This window comes from Gallinula chloropus (genome assembly GCF_964237585.1).
Source record: "Gallinula chloropus genome assembly, chromosome: 11".
NCBI lineage: Eukaryota > Metazoa > Chordata > Aves > Gruiformes > Rallidae > Gallinula > Gallinula chloropus.
In genome coordinates, this window is record NC_140096.1 from 11767960 (window position 1) to 11787406 (window position 19447).

Below are 19447 nucleotides of genomic sequence, written 5' to 3' on the forward strand. Positions count from 1 at the left end.
AGGTAGTTTTTCATACAGTGCATAGGCAAGCAGTGGAAATCCTTGCTACAGGATATTGCAGATGCAAAAAATCGACATATTTTTAATTTAATGTAAGAAAAACCTGTTAAAGTTTATTAAATTCAAGGAAAACATCTCTGTCTCAGGAAGTTCCTACCACATAAATAGTTGGAGGGTATTCTGGGAAATTGTTAGTATAGGCTTCCTTTGTATTTAAACTGTTCACTAAGCATTGCTTTTCCTTTCCGTTAAGGAAGCTGTAAATTTCTAGCTGTGGGTATGAAAATTACAAGCTCTTCCTTGCCCTCTGTCACATGGTGTCTGTCTTGTGTGTCCCCATCCCTCCCCTCATTATGACATGGTTAACTATCAGGTAACAAAGCAGCAAAGACTTCATTTATTAATTATCTGCATGTCACATTACTTCCTAGCCAAGAAGCAACTTGTTTTGATTAATATTTAGGCTTGACTAAATCAGCAAAATACAAGACGTGAATGCATACAGGTAGCTAACTATTAGAAGTGCTTTCAAATATTAGTATAATTTTATGAAACTTACTATTGTAGTTTGTGGCTAACTTTCTACAAATAGGATGTTTCATCTTGCTCAACCTAACTGCAGTGGGGTGCACTGATGGTGTGAATTGAATCGGCTGACCCACTGGGATATGGTTGGTATTTTGAGTTTAAATGAAGATACTACTGCTTTGAGCAGTTTGTGTTTTTTATCAAACCAGACCCTTACATTATATGGCATTTTCTTTTTCCTGCACCTCTGTATTTGTTTTGCAACATTTTCCCCATTTTTTAGTATTAATTACCTGAGTAAAAGGCCATCCATGTTTTAGCAATTGCCTGCAGAAGACTGTTTTACTGAAAGGATTCTGCTGCTGCCTCTACAATGGTCATAACAGGTGAAAACACTCCATTGTATTTTAGGAGCCGTCAGCATTCTTGTGTATGTCAGTTGAAGGGATGAATGACGCGGTCTCTTGTCAGAGAGAGAACAGGTTTTATACTGTTAAGTCTGACACTGAGCACCGATTGGCACTGGGGGATTTTGCCAGCCAGAGGACAGCTTTACTGTCAGAGGTGACTCCCAGTTCTCTGGTACAGTGCATTAGTGCTATAAACATCAGTTGTAATTTGGAAGTGTTACAACACATTGTATTTACCACCCTATTCCTGTTTGTCAGTTCATTTTAAAGAGAAGGAATTGATTGTCTGTGAGGGATGGTTAGTTCTGAAATAAATACTACGTCTGTGCTTTTATCTCTAAATAAGTATCTTCCTTGAATTAATTATTCTTAATTAAATTGGCCTCAAATATTCTGACATATTCCCAGTTATCTTCAGTATCCTGTTTGCTGTGAAATAAACTTTAATTTTTCCTGTCATTAAGACTTTTCAGAAAGTTTAGAAATTCTATTCAGATTTCAGATGCTTTCTTATTGTATAATTATCAACAGATTACTTCACCTAAGTTGTGACAGACATATTTTTTAAGTATGACTGACTGATGGACAGATTGGGAATTGCTGAATTAATGGGCACATTTCAAAGCTTTGGCAGGGCTAAGCAGTAATTACATCTGCTGAACCACTTGATAAGTTTTTGGAAGTTGCCCAGTAAAGCCATCACTGGATTTCTTGAGTTTTAATATCTTATCCTACACAGTTTCATGGCTTTCTTGGAGGGCACAATCCAGAAGTTGATGTAGCCGAATGCACGCAGCTAAAACACATCAGTGCATTAAAGCTTTAAATGCATCACAGGTCTTCAATTTAGATTTTCAGATGGATGTTGTGCTTTTGGGGGTTGATTAAAAATCTCTTTCCCATTTTATAGTAAGAAAGCTTATTTGGGGGAAATAAGCGAACGCAGTGTCCACTTTCGCATGGTCCCCATAAATAGCATCATCTGCTGCCAGTATGAAGGACAAAATTTGTGGTTAAATAGGTCTTAATCTAACCTGGATGGTCCCTCCTTACTGTAGTTGGATTTCTCAGATCATGAAATATGACCAAAATTGTTTTCTGCCTAATCTTCTCGTCCTGGGACATTCCCATGCTGTTGCCGTGAAAAGAGGAGACAGTTGGAGGCTGAAGTGCTCTCAGCAGAGGATATTCCATGTACACCAAAAAAGTGATGCTTTTTCCCAGTATTGCAGTGAGATTTTTAAGATCTTAGTAAAAGCAAATAGTGGGGACACCGGAAAACACCGGGGGTAGGAATGCTGGCAGATACACCCGTGGTGTTCTAGGAGTACAGGGGTTCTAGATAAGCCAAAAATATTCAAAGGACTTGTCTGTGCTGGACACCTATGAAAGAAGTTAGGGACAAAAATTACTTTACTATTATCAGAGCTGAAACAGCAGTGCTCTGCATACTTCTTTCTTTGCTGCTGCTGATGTGCTTCAACAGCATGAAAAATGTGTTTAAAAATAATTTTAGAGTAAAATTGGACAGTGAAGACGGTATTGCTTTTAACAATTTGAGTTCAATTTTTCAGAAATATATCACAACAAAAAATAAAATGACAGACATAGATTGAAACAGTGTGGTGGTTCAATTCTAAGGTACCTCTGACAGAGTGGATTTCATTTAGCTAGACCAGACAGTTTTAAAGCTGATAAAATGAATTTGAAACCAAATGAAAAGAAACTGTCACCAAATTGAACTTTGATTACTTTCTGGAGATCTTTCAATACCTAAAAAGAAGACACTAATTTAATCTTCACAGATATATCTTCACCAAAAAAAAGAAAAAAAGTTGTTTGGATTTTGTTTTGAAGAACGCAAATGCACAGTGAGGTTTATTGCTGGTAAACATTAAAGAGTTATCTTATAAAATTACTAAAATCTAAGAGAAGCCACGGTTTCAGAACAATGAAGCTGAGCTTATGGCTTGTATTTCATTCAACTAAACAAAATGAAAGGTAAACAGAGGCTTAGCTTACAGGCCTGTTCTTGATGGTAAATAACCTGGCCGTGGATCTGTGTGTACAGGGTGTATCATCAGCTGCACGTGCAGGTATTGCTTCAGCTGGTTTTGTCTGTGTTACCTGTGATTTAATCCCTGCACATCTGACTGAACTCGCCTGAATTCACGTTCTAGGGGCTGGGAGCAGCGGTGACACAGAGCATTTGGCCACTGGGTGCCAAAGTGCATTAAGGGAATGCTTCCCTTTCACCCCTGCTTAGTTTAGAAGTTAATGGGCTGGGGGTGGTTATGTTTGTTTTCCTTTAGCTTAGCTGAACACTCCTAAGTAAGTTCTCTCAAGTAACCTGTTAAGATCGGTAAATACCAGACATGGATTTTTAATTACCTGGTTACTCCTTATTTTTCCAGAGGCATGCAGTGTCTGTGCCCGTGCCCTCTGAAACAGGCGGCAGGATCAGGGTAGGTGATGGTGCACGGTGAGGGCAGTCAGGCCTTTTCCTCCATCTGGGTTGTATGCGTAGATGCAGCCTGAAGGAACCGCACACCTCCTGTTGGCTGCGTGGCTTGAACTGGATGGGTGAAACAGGCCAGAACTTTTTTTCAGCTGCTCTTGCTGGGTAGCCAGTGCATTTGGCAGGCTTTTAGGATGGCTGGCCAGGGAATCTGCCTTTTTCTTCCTGCTTTGGTGTGACTGTGTTGAGGGAACCACAGCCTCAGTGCTTGCTTCTGACAAGCATCAGAGCTCTGGAAGACGGGGGTTCTTGTCTCTCTTGCCCTTTTTTAATGCTGAGTACAATCTGTTCTGGGACAAGATCGACTAGAATGCAAACAAGATAAGGAAAAATTACCTTTTTGTCCTTTAGTTTTATCTGGTGGAGAGAAGGTCATATGGCAGTGGGTAATAGTGTTAAACGTAAAGCTTTTTGTGAAGTGTATAAATGACATATTGGCATTTTGGCAAATCATCAGATGTTTGAGTGCTCAAATAATACCCCCACAACACTAAAATTCAAGTTACTAATATTATAAAATTAAACATTATTTCACAAATAAATAAAAAACAGTGTTTCCCTTACTATAGAAGAGGTAATTTCCATTGCTGTTTTCTGTTGTCTCACTTTCCATTTTTACTTTTTTCATTTTTTCCCCCTTTTGTTTCATATGTACCTAAAAGAAATTACCTGAAGTCTGTGTCTATATCTACTGTGATACAGATCACTGTTTAATTTTAGACTCCTTATCTTCTATATAAAAAAGAGCAAGAGCCTTCACTAGCTAATTGTGGGCAAAGAAATTATTTTTCCTGATACAAATTTCTTCAAAGACCAAACCTTGAGCGAATCTCATCATAAAGGTTCATTTTTAGTTTTGTGGGTAAGCTCATCATGCCTGGGACAGGATTTAGAATCAATATGGTGACATCTTTGCCTTCTTGAGGACAGTTATTTGGACAAAAAGTGACAGTGAAAAGAAATCTTCTGAAAATTTGTGGCTAAATCTGAATTTGAAGTATGAAGGAGGATTCACTTTTTGTAGGTGTATTCACTTCTATTTGTTACAGTAACAAAGACTTTGAAAGCACTCATTGAGATATATATATGTGTTAAATACATACTTGGTGATATAACATGCTGACAACTGTGTTTCTAAATAAGAAAATGTGTATGCTCAAGAATGAATACTTTCCCTTAAAGTTGTACGATAGTAAAAGGCCTGAGTATATTACCACAGGTTTGCATTTTATATATTTGTTTTGCAATGTCAATCTAGTTCTGCCTTACTGTTAATTTATATGCAAATTTTTCTTACTGTATGGAAATAAATATTGCAAGGAGGGATGCAAGTTTTCTTTTAGACTACTAGTTTTTAGCTGTGCAGAGGACTGTGGGCAGGATGATTTGATAGTGCTGTAGTTTAGAGCACCCAAGTAGGACCTGTAAGACCTGATTCCTCTTCCAGTTTCACCCTAAGTCTGCCAGGTAGCTTGGAGGAAGTTTGTTCACAATTCTGCACCTCAACTTTCCCACTAGTAAGCTAGAGATAATCATACTGCCCTTACAAAACACTTCACAATTGAACAGTTCTAGGTAAGAAGTTGTAGGTATTATTTTGGTTTTGAGAGACTTGCTGCTACATAGTATGTGCAGTCCAGATGAAGTGCTGAAGCTGTTATCTTTGTGGGATAGTCAGACTAGAGGATACATTTCATTTTAAGGTGCACTTATACAGTACATCACATACTCAGCAGTATTGTTTTTTCTTTTTCTAAGGAGAAGTGATAGGGAACATAAGAATATAGGAATGGTCTGTAGAGATAAGCATGTTGCAATCTATTCTTGTGTTCCTGGCACTGAATACTGGAGCAGATTTACAAGTGGAATTCGCAGCGAAAAAAGTTATTCTTGTCCCCATCCATAAGGAAAACTGGTCTGGTGATTTGGACTGTACAATGTAATTTAAATTGTTTCCTGTTCCATTGCAGATTTCCTGTATTTCCTTGAGCAAGTCCCTTTCTGCCCAGTGCAATTCTCCATCTGTAAAAGAGGAATAATTGCACTTCCCTATGGACTGTGGAGCAGTTGTGAAGTTGAGTGCAGAAAGGTAGTAGGGCAGTCTGCTACTACAGCTTCAGGGCCACAAAAGTATGGTGGGTAGATGCATGAGGCTTTGGAAAGACAAAAGAAACTTCCAGGAATAAGTAAATGAGCTAAGAGTTTAGACCATCTGTGCCTGGGGTTGCAAGTATCAGAGAAAAGCAAATGGTGAGGGAGACTATCAGATGAAAAGTGCAGTTTATCCTTTCATTCAGACATCTCTGACAAACCGTCTTGTCCACAGTTTTTGTACACACTACCTTGATACATGAAGTTACATGTAAAAAATCTGTTTATAAGCAAAATATTTGTGTGAAGGTATGTCATCTATGTCTTTTGAAAAAAGTGGAAGTTAAATTTAATGAAAAAGCATACAGAGAAAAAGAAAACTCATTTGGTAAAATCAAATGCTAAATATTTCCTCAGAAAATCTTAGAAATTTTAAGACTTATCTTAAGAAGACTTATCTTATAAATTTTAAACTTAACTGGAGAAATAGTTTACCAGATAATACCCCTTTGTTTCACTAGAGTCAGAGTGAACAACTTGCATACTAAGTCTCAGTCGAATGTTATTTGAAAAGCTGATATACAGTATATTAAATAACAAAGATGCTGACACAGCCTTAACTGTAGTAGTTCTTCTAATTACGGCACTATGCCATGCTATATCACATGGTATAATTTAGTGTATCTTTCTTTGTCAATGTATTTCTCATCATTGTACAAATTACAAATCTTTTATAGGAAGGTAATTCATACTCGGACATAGTGCTAAAATGATGGAGTGATTTCCTTTTTTCTCAATCATTGATCTTTCAAACTTTTTCATTTAGCTGTATTAATCATGTTTATTAGCTAAGTGTTGTCATAAAGAATGGAATTTTTCTGTTACTTTCATATTCAATTAAACTGTGTTTTGCTTGCTGCCTCTATCTGCTACATCAGAGTAATCTATTTACTTACTCTAATTTAAATTCTTGTTCATAAATTCAAACCAAAGTCAATATTGCAGTTACACATTTTCATAACAATCTATAATCTAATTGAAAATGTGGGGCGTACCTGAGGAGGGAGTGTACTTAAAATACCTTTTTACTCTAGAAACATTAAATCTAACCTTTTTAGGGTGGTTTGTTTTGGGGACCAGATGTATTTCAGAATTCACTAACATGGTCTACTTAAATGTTGTTTTAAAGGAACTTTTTTGAGTGTGTAATACTGAAGAAAACTATAATCTGTAAAATAGCTGCAGAATACTGTCCCTTCAGAAGACCAAACAGATGTTCTAGACCAAACATGAGTGCTTGTTTTGCTATGCTGTGATTTTGTTGTAGGCAGTAATTACTGTGCGTAGTCAATATCTGGACTCTTAAAATTTAAGTTCCTGAATGCAGATGATTTCCAAGCCCAACCTAATGCTTGGCTTCTTTCGCCCTACTAAGTGAAGTGTTTCACTGAGGACATCCACTGGATCACACCAGGCAATAGAGGAAAAGCTACTGAAGTTCAGAGGTAGTATAGCAGCAGGGTAAATGGTTGTAACCTGTTCAGGGATACACTGGAGATAGAACGCTAATGAGCATTGGAGGAGTGAACAGCGGAGCAGAAGGATGAACACCAGTGAGAATCTTGACCAGCCTGAGGATGGACACTGATTAGTCTCTGGCAGGGACTGGCTGGCTTGGTTCCTTGTGGTAGCACGAGACAGATTCAGTGTCTCAGATGTTCCCTTTCTGCCTTAATTACTTAATAATGACTGATGTTTACTTGAATGATTTTATCCTTAAATGTCTAGCTTTGCCTGTTTCCAGAAACTAGTGTTATGGTTTCCTGTTTCCAGAAACTAGTTTCTAATTATTTTTACCTGATGCATATTTATTTTAAAAAGCAGTCGGGTGTAGGTACGTGCTTAGCTACAGTAAAGTGTACCATCAGCTCGTTGGTAACCTAGCAAAATACCTTTTAAAGGAAAGTACATGGTGTTTATGGATGGTTTGGACCTTGTTTTGCAGGCGGGAGTGAATCCTCATGGGATAAGGACAAGCTTCAGTCTCCCATCACAACGGGATCACAGCACAGCATTGGTCATCCCACACTGTCAGGGCAGTCGAGCCTTGGAAGTGCGCACCCTCTCAGTCCTCTCCAGCAGAATCACCTGCTCACCAACAGTATGTACTGTGTTCTTATGGGAAAGAAAAGTAGTATGTGAAGCCCAGCTTGGAGGCTGGGCTTGCATTCCTTCCTGACCTCCTGGAGGTGAAGGAAATGAGAGACATGTGAGTGACAGGAGGGCCAGTCCTCTCACTGCATCATATCCAAGCCACTCATTGTCCAACCTCTCTTTTCCTTCCCTTAGGAAAGGGGCAGGTGAGAAACCAGCAGTTCCCCTTCTCCTTTGCACTCAAATAAGAAAGGAAGGGAAGGGAAAGTTATTCCTAAAAAGATGTTCAAGGTTAATATTTTAAAAATAGTTAATTTTAATGGACGATGATGGGTAAACAATTAAAATCTCACTATTGCCGAATTCTTGGTGTTTGTTTTAGCTTTTCACCGTTAAAGTTTTGAAAGTTGATATTGTCTGTTAGTTGAATGGCATTTCTGGCTCTTAACATAATTTTAGGAGCAGATAGTCCCTTATTACCTCTGTAGGGCCTGAGACTTGAACAAATCAAAGCTATCAAAATGACACCTACAGTACCTTGCTCACGGGAAGGTACGTACTTGAGCATTTTGGGCATCTGGCTAAGTGTCACTAGTGAAGAATCACCAGACTATGGGACTCAAATTCACTCTAGTTTATCCTTTCATTTCTTGCATAAGTCAGTATCTGTATATATTTTACATACAGGGATATTATTGTCTGTGCTGAGAAAAGCCCTAAAGATATTTTGCAGTAGATTTTGTAGTAGACAAATGTCTATAGGCTATTAAAGGGTTTATTGAATGTCAGGCATTATGTCCAATGATCTGCAAGTGTAGGATATATTTTCTTCATAGTCCCCTGAAATGTTTGACGGATTATGTCTTAAAACTGGTGATGTGCTGTTAAATTCTGTTTGTAGTTTGCATTTAGTTTGCATGTCAATTGGACTTTAAGTAGACATACAACTCAGTGTGGCCAGATGGTGTCTGGGAGTTTTGGAACTCTATAGAGTATGAGGAAAGATTATTGGGCTGTTAAGGGAGATATGCAGGGGAACAAAGGCTTATGGAAGGAAGCACTGAAGGGGACTGTCAGTATGGTTTAAAGTGAAGATGTATGTGGGCTTTGCTTATTACCTATCATAATTAATATTGGCATGGATCATCATATAAAATACATGGTGAATCATAAGGCATAGCAGTTGTTGATTATGATATATTCAAGCTAAACAGAAATAGTGTGGGAGCTCGGAATATATACAGTTCTGCCTTTGTGGTGGGTGCAGTGGTGTTTTTATATCACCATAGCCAAATTGTAGTGCAGTAACATAAGCTTTATCAGTCAGTGATATTTTTAAATGTGGGTTCTGTTGTACACCAAAAACGGTGACTGGCCTTCTAATTTAAAGTAGTTAAGATAGTTCCAAAAGTTAAAAAAGTCTTTCAGAAATAATTAACATGAATAGCATGTGGTTATGACTGGCTGTATGATTATGTTATTTACTACTTGTACCTGACTTTTTAATGAGAACTTCTAATCTAATTTTCACTTAGAAAAATAATAAAGACATTTTGTCTGGCAGAATGAGTCACATTTTTTAAGGTAGCTATCTGAAGTGGTCTCTCTAAAGAATTCTTACCTGCGGAAGTAACCTGACACAATTTGTTCAGTAAATTAGTGGTCTGATCTTACTTTCAATTGCAGTCATTACTAAATACAGCAAGTAGTACATGTGCTGTAAAGCACATTAATGAAATACAGGAAACTGGTTCTTACTAGCTGTAACATCACCTTTTTGGCAATGTCAAGGTCTGCAAGTTGGTCCAAATGAATTTCATACCTTCTTAAATTATTTTATATCCATAGTAGAAGACAATTTCAAGTTACTTTCTGGAAATTAAAACTACTGGCAACAATTTTAACCTCATTACATGTTCCAGTTCACAGACCTTCTGTACAACAGTAGTGTCTATAGTCCAACCCACAGCTTCCTGTCATCATGAAATAGCCCTAATATGAAAATCTAGTCTCAGATCACTCTGTATGTGGACTAATACTAACAAGAGGAGAGGTAAAATTATTAATAAATAATTATCTGATGTATTGGAAAAACAAATATCTGCATGTTATGTGGGGTTTGCTTTATTGCTTTTAATAAATACATCACTGATTCTGCATGCTATTGTATATTCATTTTGCTAATACGTTACTTTAGTTACATGTTTTTTCCCCAGTAGAAACCATGCAGCCTTTTCTAGAATGCAAAGCCAAGCATTCCCTATGTAACAGGGAAATCATTAACACGTGGTAATACTAATTTTGACTAATCAGTGTTATAGTAGAATATGAACTCTAAAAATTAAGGTGTTGGGTTATAAAATGAGGGACTGGTGCATATAACCTACCCGTGCTCTCTCTTAGGGATAGACCTGCCGTTCATGATGATGCCTCACCCTCTGCTTCCCGTCAGCCTACCTCCCGCTTCGGTGGCAATGGCAATGAATCAGATGAACCACCTCAATACAATAGCAAACATGGCTGCAGCAGCCCAAATGCACAGCCCTCTTTCCAGGGCAGGGGCCTCTGTTATAAAGGTAAGAGTCATCTAGGAGACTTAAAAAAAATAGCTTTCTCTGGCTACCAAAATACTTACAGGGGCTTCTTAAGGAAGTGACCAAGAGGCAATGGGCTTATACTGACTATAGCACACCTGGTCTGCTGTTCCTGATAGTGCTTCAGTTTGAGGAAATACCCAGGGGTACAGGCAGGAAGTTAAGATGCTCTGCTCTACCTACAAACCTGTCATGTAATTAAAACCAGATACAAACACTCGCTAGAGGCTAGGGGAATACAGTGCTGCATCTGTTAAAGTTCTTCTCATAATCTTTTCCAAGCAGGTTGTTAAGAAAATTCCATGCCTATGTTGAGAGAGCTGAAGTCCTCCCACAAACTAAATAAAATGTTGAGATGAGGAATTTTTCCAAGTAGAAGGATATAGGATCAGGGCATATGAAGGGTTGATGCTAGGGGATTCTCTGAAGTACAGTGTGTCCTCTTTTTTACTGAACAAAAATGAAACGTTTTAGCAGTCTAACTTTTGCGTGTATTTGCATGCACATGCATGTTTCTTGTTGAGAAAATAAACCTTTGTAATATAGACAACAGTTTTTGCAAGCAGTTCAGGTTTAAGGATGCTCTTTAGCAGGCTCTCACTGATGCTACTTACTCATTTACAGCTCTTTTTTCCCCATCACCTATACCAAAGGATACCCAGTATCTCCACAGCAACAGCAGGTCTCATCAGCAGTCTACTGGGAATTATTTCCTCTGCATGATGTAGAGGAAAATACACCAGTAGCTTAACTCACAGAAGTAAAGTGTGCATCCATTGCTATGTTACTGTCACCTGTCAACTGATGTTGCATCTTTCTCTCATTTGTTCTGTATGCTGAAACTATAGAGGAATTTTATTACGGACTATGAGGCTCCTTTTGTCCTTTCCTTCCCTTAGTGCAATTATCTAGCTCTGAAAGACGATCAGTTAAGAAGAAATCCTTGTATAAAATGAAACATGTAGAAGAAAAGCATTGCTGCTGCTATCTGTCAGCAGTATTACTTTTATTATACAACAGTATTTAAGTGCATTTAATAAGTACAAAAAATGACTAGTTTTAGATAGACTGCAATTCCAGCATCATGATGTTACTTAAAATGGGAGAAGTGAATCGAATATATTGAGTGTGTATCTATTTCCATACTCTGATGTCTAAAATACCACTTGGCCTGTTTTCTATAGGTGTGAGAATCAGCTTCTTTATAAAGGTTTTGAATGAAGTCATTATGCTTTTTATATCACGTTTGCCATTTAGAAATAAGCTGTTCTACCAAGATATGCATGATCAGCAAAGTTAACATTTAGTGCTCTAGAAAGAAATGTCATAAGTATGAAACTTGATTTCTTCCTGACAGGAACACTATAAATTAGGCAGGCACAATGGCCAGGCTCGCAGAACCTTCTTAGCCATCTGTAATGTGATCTGATGTGATTATAGCAGCACCCACTAGCACTGCTATAGCTACAGGTCTGTCAGTGCTGCTGTCGTAAATCCAGCCTTTCAGGGACTAAGTGTGCATCTCAAAGAGCTTGCTCTGTTGGAAACTTGGCTAAAATGGTTCTGAAGAATCTATATAATTGAGGGTCTCCTGGCAAAACCAAAATTTGACAACACTGACTTCATCACCCTCTTCCTCCTCCGTGCTCTCCTGTTAGTTCTTCTTTCCAGAGCTGTCCTTCAGCTGGGTGAACTCTGCAGTCCAGTTACTGGTCGAGGTATAAAAAGCTTTGCCAGCCCAGTGTTGAGGACCAGTCTTGGGTGGAACTTGGCTGAATTATGCTTAGGCTAGAAACAGCAGTGAGTGAATGTAGTAGTTTACTGTAATCCAGTAGTTCTGTTCCTGATACTCGAATAAATCATTGACAATATTTTCAGGTCTTCAGAAGCAAAGTTTGGATAGGCCCTTTATAAAGAAGAGAAAGGATTTTTCACCCTAGTTTGTAGAATAGCTCAACTCCAGAGACCAGTAACTACATAACATGAAGATTTTTATTTTAGAGTGGACCCATAATGAATATGACTGATTACCTAACAAATGAATATGGCTGTTAATATGCATTCACAGCAGATTATACAGTTTATCATAACGGAGCTGTTAAGGTGTATGCTGAGAATGCAAACTGAACACTGAAAGTACACCCAAGTCATAATAGATCATTTAAGTTGGGTCTAAAGGAGTTAAGACCTCACAGCACATAACGTAGACGGCAAAAGCATGACAAAGTGTCCCTGCAAAGATGGGAATAGCTCTTCTGTTCATTGACAGTACATTTGAATCTCAGAGGCAGACTGTGCCCATGGAACAGCTCTCTGTCTGTAGCAGAATGACGCCTCAAGCTGCAGATCCTAAAACTAGGCACAATAAAGGCATCAGGAGTGTTAGGGTAGTGTCACCAAACCTCAAGTCTCGATTTATACAAATAGAGACAGACAGGGCTTACTTGACTAAGAAGGGGGCTTACACAATTTCATCCAACAGGTAGGGAGGGGGTGGGAGGGAGATTTAGGGTTAGGGAAGTATAAGGAGGGCTGACAAGAGCCAAGTTTCTGGAGCTGTGACTCTGCAGGTCACTGAGTAGTCATAGAAAGGCCACTTTCCCAAATGTTCTTTGAAACGGACTGGTGGGAGATACCATGTTTATGGTGAGTCTGAAAAATGGTGGGAACTGAATCCAGACCAGGGGCCTTCATCTGCTCCATTTTGTGTTAGATACCAAAAGACTGCTGAGAATAATGAGGCAAAAATTTATCCCAGAGATCTGAGTGCCTTTTCTCCCAGATTTCTGTTGCTTCTTGTTCTGTTCACGTATTTTACACTTTCCTTAATCCTCTTGCTCATGTCTCACCCTTCCTCCTCCATTTCTTCTCCTTCTCACTGTGCTCGTTCCCTTTTCTTCCGGCTCTCTAAGAGCCTTTTCTGAGCTGCTGAGGGATGGGCTTCTCCTGAGTAGGAGTATTTCTGCAAATTGGTTTCCTGCTGTCCATTTTTCTTTCCCCTCATGCTTTCTGTATTCCTATTTCTCTGTTATTCTTTTAGCCCTTAATCCAGGTCCCAATTAGGAATAGATGGCCCACTAGTAAAAATGCAGCTGGAAAACCCAGAGGAGGAAAAGTTAAAATACAATCTTTGAAATGCTCTGTTTCCAAAAAACCCAAAATAAAGCATTTTTATTTTTGTATTTGATATCTGATTTCTTTCAGAATTTCACCCCAATGTACGTTAGAAACAAATCAAAGTCCCCCTGCCCCCCCCCCCCCCCAAAAAAAAAAAAAACAAACACACACCCAAACCAACCAAATATTTTAGGTGAAACACGATGTTTTGTTTTGGTAGGAAGACTGAAATCTTGTACTTCACCTCAGCCCTACAGTTTCCATCACTCCCATGATAAACCGATCGAAGCATTATTTGTACAGTTGATCTAGATGTGCAGTAGAGATTTTTGAGTCTCCTTTCCTTTGTGTTCTGTTTTTCTCCTGATTTTGTGGGATTCTTTAAAGCATTTGTAAAGGATGTATATGACATGAATTTAAATTCCCTAAAGAGAATACAGATGGGCTGTGTAATTATTGCTGAGAGGTGCTATTTTCTGTGTGCTCTACAACTCACATTCATAATATTTACCTGACAGCCAGAAAAATGTGGCCATCTCAGAATACTCTGAAACAATTCTCAGAATAAAAAATCTCTCCTTACAGAATTTATAACATATTTAATTTTGTATCTCACTATACTTTCATTCTGACTTTTCCTCCCAGAATATTACAAGATTTATAAAATAAAACTTCTGTAAAATTTATGTTATTTTTCTCATTATTAGATTTATTCTGTCCCATTTCACAGCACGTGTTCATTGCTGGCAGCTTATTGCTGAAATGAGTACTAGAATATGTTGGGGGTTGAGATGTAAGACAGTAGTTTTTTTGCTGCTTACAAGGCTGATTTTTGTGGCTCTATCTGTAGCGAAGGAGAAGTGACTATGTAGTTTTCTGTCTTTTTATTCATTGGTAGAGAAACTGCAGTATTGTGACATGTCTGGGTCTCTACAAATCGTATTAAATGCCCTTCTCATCTCTCTGGCTTTGAAAGGAGGTGTATCTCTCTCTCTGCCTGTTAACACCGAGACACCTAGTTGCCAGGTTAGAGAATAAACAGTGAATGCTTAGGTTAAACTTGCAAGTGGAAAAAACGTAAGAAGCAAGTACATATCTGTTTCACAGAGCTTGCAAGGGAATACTGTTAGGCCAAACGCATCCTAGCTTTTAGTTCTGGCTCAGATCTTTTTAGTATTGGCTTAGTCATTTGCATTTGTACTTAATAACTAATATAGCTGTAATGTAGATCAGATAGAACATTCTCACCATTAGCCCTGGGAGTGCCTTCCTTTCATTCAGTAGCAGCACTGGGTGAAACAATTCACAGGAGGGGTACAAGTAGAAAGTTTTCACTGCAAGATCCTTTCTGATTCTAGTCAATATTACGCTGCCAGCTTCAAAGGAAAGCATAAAGGTAAAATCTTCAGATGTGAGTGAAGGTTGCTGTAGTTTTCACAGTGGCTGCTAATTTAAGAAATGGGGAAGAAGGAAGCTCTTGTTTGGCTGTTTACCAATGCCATCTGATTAGCTGAGGTTTTCTGTTTGGCTGAGCAGCTGGCAATTAATGAATTGATAGGAAGTAGTCACAAGGTAATGGGATTAGCAAGTGAACAGCTGGTATTAAAAATCAGTAAATGTGGAAGAGTATTTATGATTTCTTAAATTTTGGGGGGGAAATAATTGCTAGTTGACTAGAACTGAAACAGCTACATGTACATGTTGGAAAAAAAGTTGCATTTGAAGTGGCAAAGTACATATTTTAAGTGAATGACTTCCCAATACACTGCAAAAGATGAATGGGATCCAGCTGGCTTTCAGACGTACAGATCCTATCTTAGTCTTTAGACCAGCTGTTTACCTTGTTCATCTCCAGTTCTTACAGCAATTGGAGATACTATAAGTAGCTCAGAAGACCAACAGGCCATCCATAGTCTTTGTGCCCATTTCCAGACTGAGATAATTCGAAATACAAACCTAACCACTGTTCTCTTGCCCAGAACCAGTAACCATTGTATTTCGTGTCTGCCACTGTCCAGTGTCATTTCCCAGTTAGCACAGTTCTTGCTTACTGTGTTGGGATTATTCTTTTTCTTTAAAAAAGCTTAAATGCCAGTTATGTGTGCCTTTTCTCAGCAGTGCGTTAGTTAAGGGCTGTAAACTTCAGAACACCATTAAAAATGTGTTTGTTATTAGAATTCAAATAGTATCAACTAAGGTCAGTTGGAAAGAAATATGTGTCCTAGTACTTAAAAAAAAAGTTACGAATTCAATTTGCTAACTGAAATTGTGTTAACTTTCCATATTCTTCTCTCTTATTAAGAATGGAATTCAGCCAGGGAGATAGAAGCACTATCACAGATACAAAACTGAAATAGTTTTGGATAGGAGGTAAAGAGGTCTGCAGGCAGTCTACTGGCTGCCTTGCCAGACCCCTCCAGAGAAACGAGACTCCATTTCTAGATTTGTTTTAATGCTAAGAGAGTCTGAGTGGTGATTTGGCAAGAACTGGGAGATCAAGGGGTGGCACAATAAACTAGCATGTGGATTTATGTTGGGAAATTTATTCTTTCAGAGCCGATGAATTTTATGTCTTTCCAACATGGTCATCAGCTCTAAGGTTTTCTTGAAAACTCTAGTCTGGACCTAAAGACACCAGAATCTCCGTTTTTCCTTCCTCTCCATTTCATTAGTGAGATCTGGTGAATTCCATCTCTCCTGCCACTGCAGAGCCCTGTAGAGTACAGAAGCAGCACCTCAATTAAATATGAAATATCAAGATAAATGCCTGAATAAAATATCCAGGACTCAGACAAACTTCCAAAAGCTGCTTGTCAGCAGTGAAATGCCATTAAATCCTCTAGGAACTCATTAATAGATTAACATTTGGAAGAGTAATTACAGCTACATTAGAAATAAGAATAAAGAAAAATAAAGGAAAATCCAGCAGCATCATTTCTCTAAACTCTTGACACAAAATGAAGATCAATACTATAAAACAATCAGAGGTAAGGAATTAAGGTCAAGAAGATTATGTCAAAAATATGTTAGCTGTTCCCATATATTTCAAATAAAACCATTGTGGATGCACCTGTTATGTGGTGTTTCATATTATTCATAGGGAATACTACCACACAGGGGATAGAAAAGGGATATTGAGGTGAAATCAAGGATGTACCTGGAAATTGCATGAGTTGATGACTTCAGTGCCGTTAACCTAAATCACAACTAAAATTAACAATGTCAAGCTTTGGAGCTACATTTTCTGAGCCAAAGCAAGACGCTGATCTTCAGCTAGACAGAAATATATTACCCTTCAAAAGGATTAAATACTGCAAAAGTCTATTTTGAGAATTTATGTTACAGCTCTGTAAAGGGAAGAGAAAAGATAAGATAAAGTAGGTACTACAGTTAGATAAATAGGTGAGATATTGAGAAATGTTTCCATTTTTCATAAAATTCTCACAATCTCTAAATTCTTTGTATATAATTCATTACATTATAACCTGTAATATGAATCTTGCAAATTTATGAAATAAGAAGAAATTCAAATAGGGAAAATACATCTTTATTTAGAAGTACTTCTCCATTATTTTAAATGTACCTACTGTGGAAGCAGGCTGCACAGCACTGTGGCGGTGTGGGAACTGAGCTATTTTTAAGAGGGGAAAAGAAGTAATATATGAAGAGTAACAAGGTTGTAAAATACATAGATGACGAATAAAATGAAGTCATCAATGTGTAAAAAAATGTTAAGGATTTAGATTTACAATTTTCCTATTTAAATGCCCTCATTGATTTGTTACAAATACTGTTAACCCTGTGTTTGGAAAATGGTGAGGACATTATCACTTGTGTTCTCATTTGTAATAAAATAGATTAACTTGCTGTGAAATTTTAACTAGGCTGAGACACAACAGTAGCTACCTAATGAACCAGAGCACATTGCTGTTAAGTAGCTAAATAGATGCATACTGATTACAGGACTGAAAAATGGATCTGTTTACTTGCAGAAAAGAACTCTGTTCATAGCGTTATTCACTATACTAGGGGAAATTCAGCATCACATTTCCACACCGACATTTCCAAATAGACAATTTCTCAATCCATATGCCATCTTAAATGATGATACTCTGTCCTCATTCTCTGTACGTATGATACAGAGAAAATGCAAGCTCCTTTGTTGCTTATAGGGAAAAGTGTATCTTCCCTGTATATGTAAATTTTTGTAACTGGTAAGATGTTAGATGACATAATCAACTAATTCTCTTAGAAAGTGATTCACTCCGTGATTAAGAATGACATTATTATTTGACACTTTTATTTCTGCCTGAACATTTCAAACCAAGACCCTGAGTTTGAAGGCAAATTACTTGAAGGAGAGATGATTTTACATCAGGAGACAATGGGAAATGCAGTTACCAGAAGGAGCTCGAATACTTTGCTTTTCCAAATCATCAGCTTTTGAATTACTCTGATAACTCCCATTTAAGATGACATATATGGCTGTTCGTGTGATATCTAAGTGTTAATTCATAGTCATATTTGTTCATAGGTTTTTTTGCAGAACAGTTGGCATGTCCTCTCCTTGGCTATTCATTTTCAGGGTTGCAGTAGACAATGAAATTTACTTAAACTATGTACTCTTCTGTAAAATTAATCATTTCAAAATGATATCTTAATTGTAAATTGAGTGCACTTTGCGGTAAAAAGGGAGGAGATAGTGCCAAAGAGGACTGTTAAAACCGAAATCAGGCAAATAAAATGGTAGTCATGTTAGCAGTAACCTATTTGGAAGCTGTTATTTTCACAAAGGTAAAAGATACATAGCATTTATTAGCTCAGGATTGCATGTATATGATCCATCATTTATACAGGAGAATACCTCTGGGGTAAGAGTGACTTCTTCTTTTAAAAGTAACTTAGTAAGTAATTTATCCACAGAGTTAGTCATGAGTCTCTCATTCTTCCATTCATCAGCAACCTCTAAAACCTCTTTTGGAGACTGAGAAGAAGAAAACACAGTTAAGATCGGTGACTTTGACTTTTCCCCTCCAAATTGCAAAATCTGTTTGTTTAAAACCTTTCCGTTTTCAAAATTTCAGAAACTTGTGCCTCGACATAATAGAGTCATGTTTGTTAGAACTTAATAATCATTTTTAATTGGCACACAAAAATCCTGCAATTAAAAGTCTCCCTTTAAGATTTATTAGTTATTGTATGTTCATTAAATAACAGATAATTAGTGAAAACAGATCCATTGAGGATTAACAGCTATGTAATAGATACACATCTGTTCCATGATTTTGCGGCTTTGTTGTTATTTAATGTACAATAACTATCCTGTTAAAAACACATTCAGTGTTTTCAGTTGTATGATTGGAAGAGACAAGTGCCACCCCTTGCTATTAGGAGGATCCCGTCTGACATTCCCTTCGCATCATTCTCAGATGTATCCGTAAATAGGAAGATGAGCTTGCTTTAGAGAGGTGGTTTTAATGGGTAACAGAATATCCTTAAGATGTCGATCTTACTGCCAGTGTTATTAATGAATTGCCTCACTAGGTTATGAACAGAAGCTATTATGCCAGCTATTTATAATGGAAAAACTATTAGAATCCACCATTCTCTTCCTAAAGCTGTATTATTGATTTAGGAAACTGTCTAGCATAACTGCAAAGAAGTTCAGATGCTATCGAGGTTATTTTCAAAAGCACATGGTAAATTGCCACCAAGTAGCCAGATTGCATACTCCTAATGAAAAATCTTTGAGAATAGGTTAGAAAGGCAGAAAAATTGCCGAATTCCTTTGAGACATCTTCCCCAGATTACACTGTAATTGTAATTTTAATGAGGTAGGGGCAAGAGAATCTCCCTTTAAAAAAAAAAAGCTGTAAGTAATGTTTTAGTTCTGAGTTTCCACAGGGAACAGCTGATGGCCAGGGATGAGGGCAACTTGTTAGTGTCTCTCCATTGGAACGGCACTTTCAAGGACTTGTAATAGAGGATTTAAAACATAAGAAGGAGTTTAAGATAAGAATATCTGGAGTATCTCA

The 19447-nt window shown here is 37.6% G+C and overlaps 1 protein-coding gene across 1 annotated transcript in view; it reads left to right on the forward strand.

Moving 5' to 3' along the window:
* The window catches only part of DACH2 (dachshund family transcription factor 2), a gene marked incomplete at its 5' end in the record, with an annotated part of 277616 nt that overhangs the window by 205242 nt on the left and 52927 nt on the right, over positions 1-19447 (forward strand). The window contains 2 exons of the mRNA XM_084269159.1: positions 7553-7708; positions 10105-10277. Of these exons, the coding sequence (XP_084125285.1) occupies positions 7553-7708; positions 10105-10277 (329 nt within the window). The remainder of the gene's footprint in view (positions 1-7552; positions 7709-10104; positions 10278-19447) is intronic.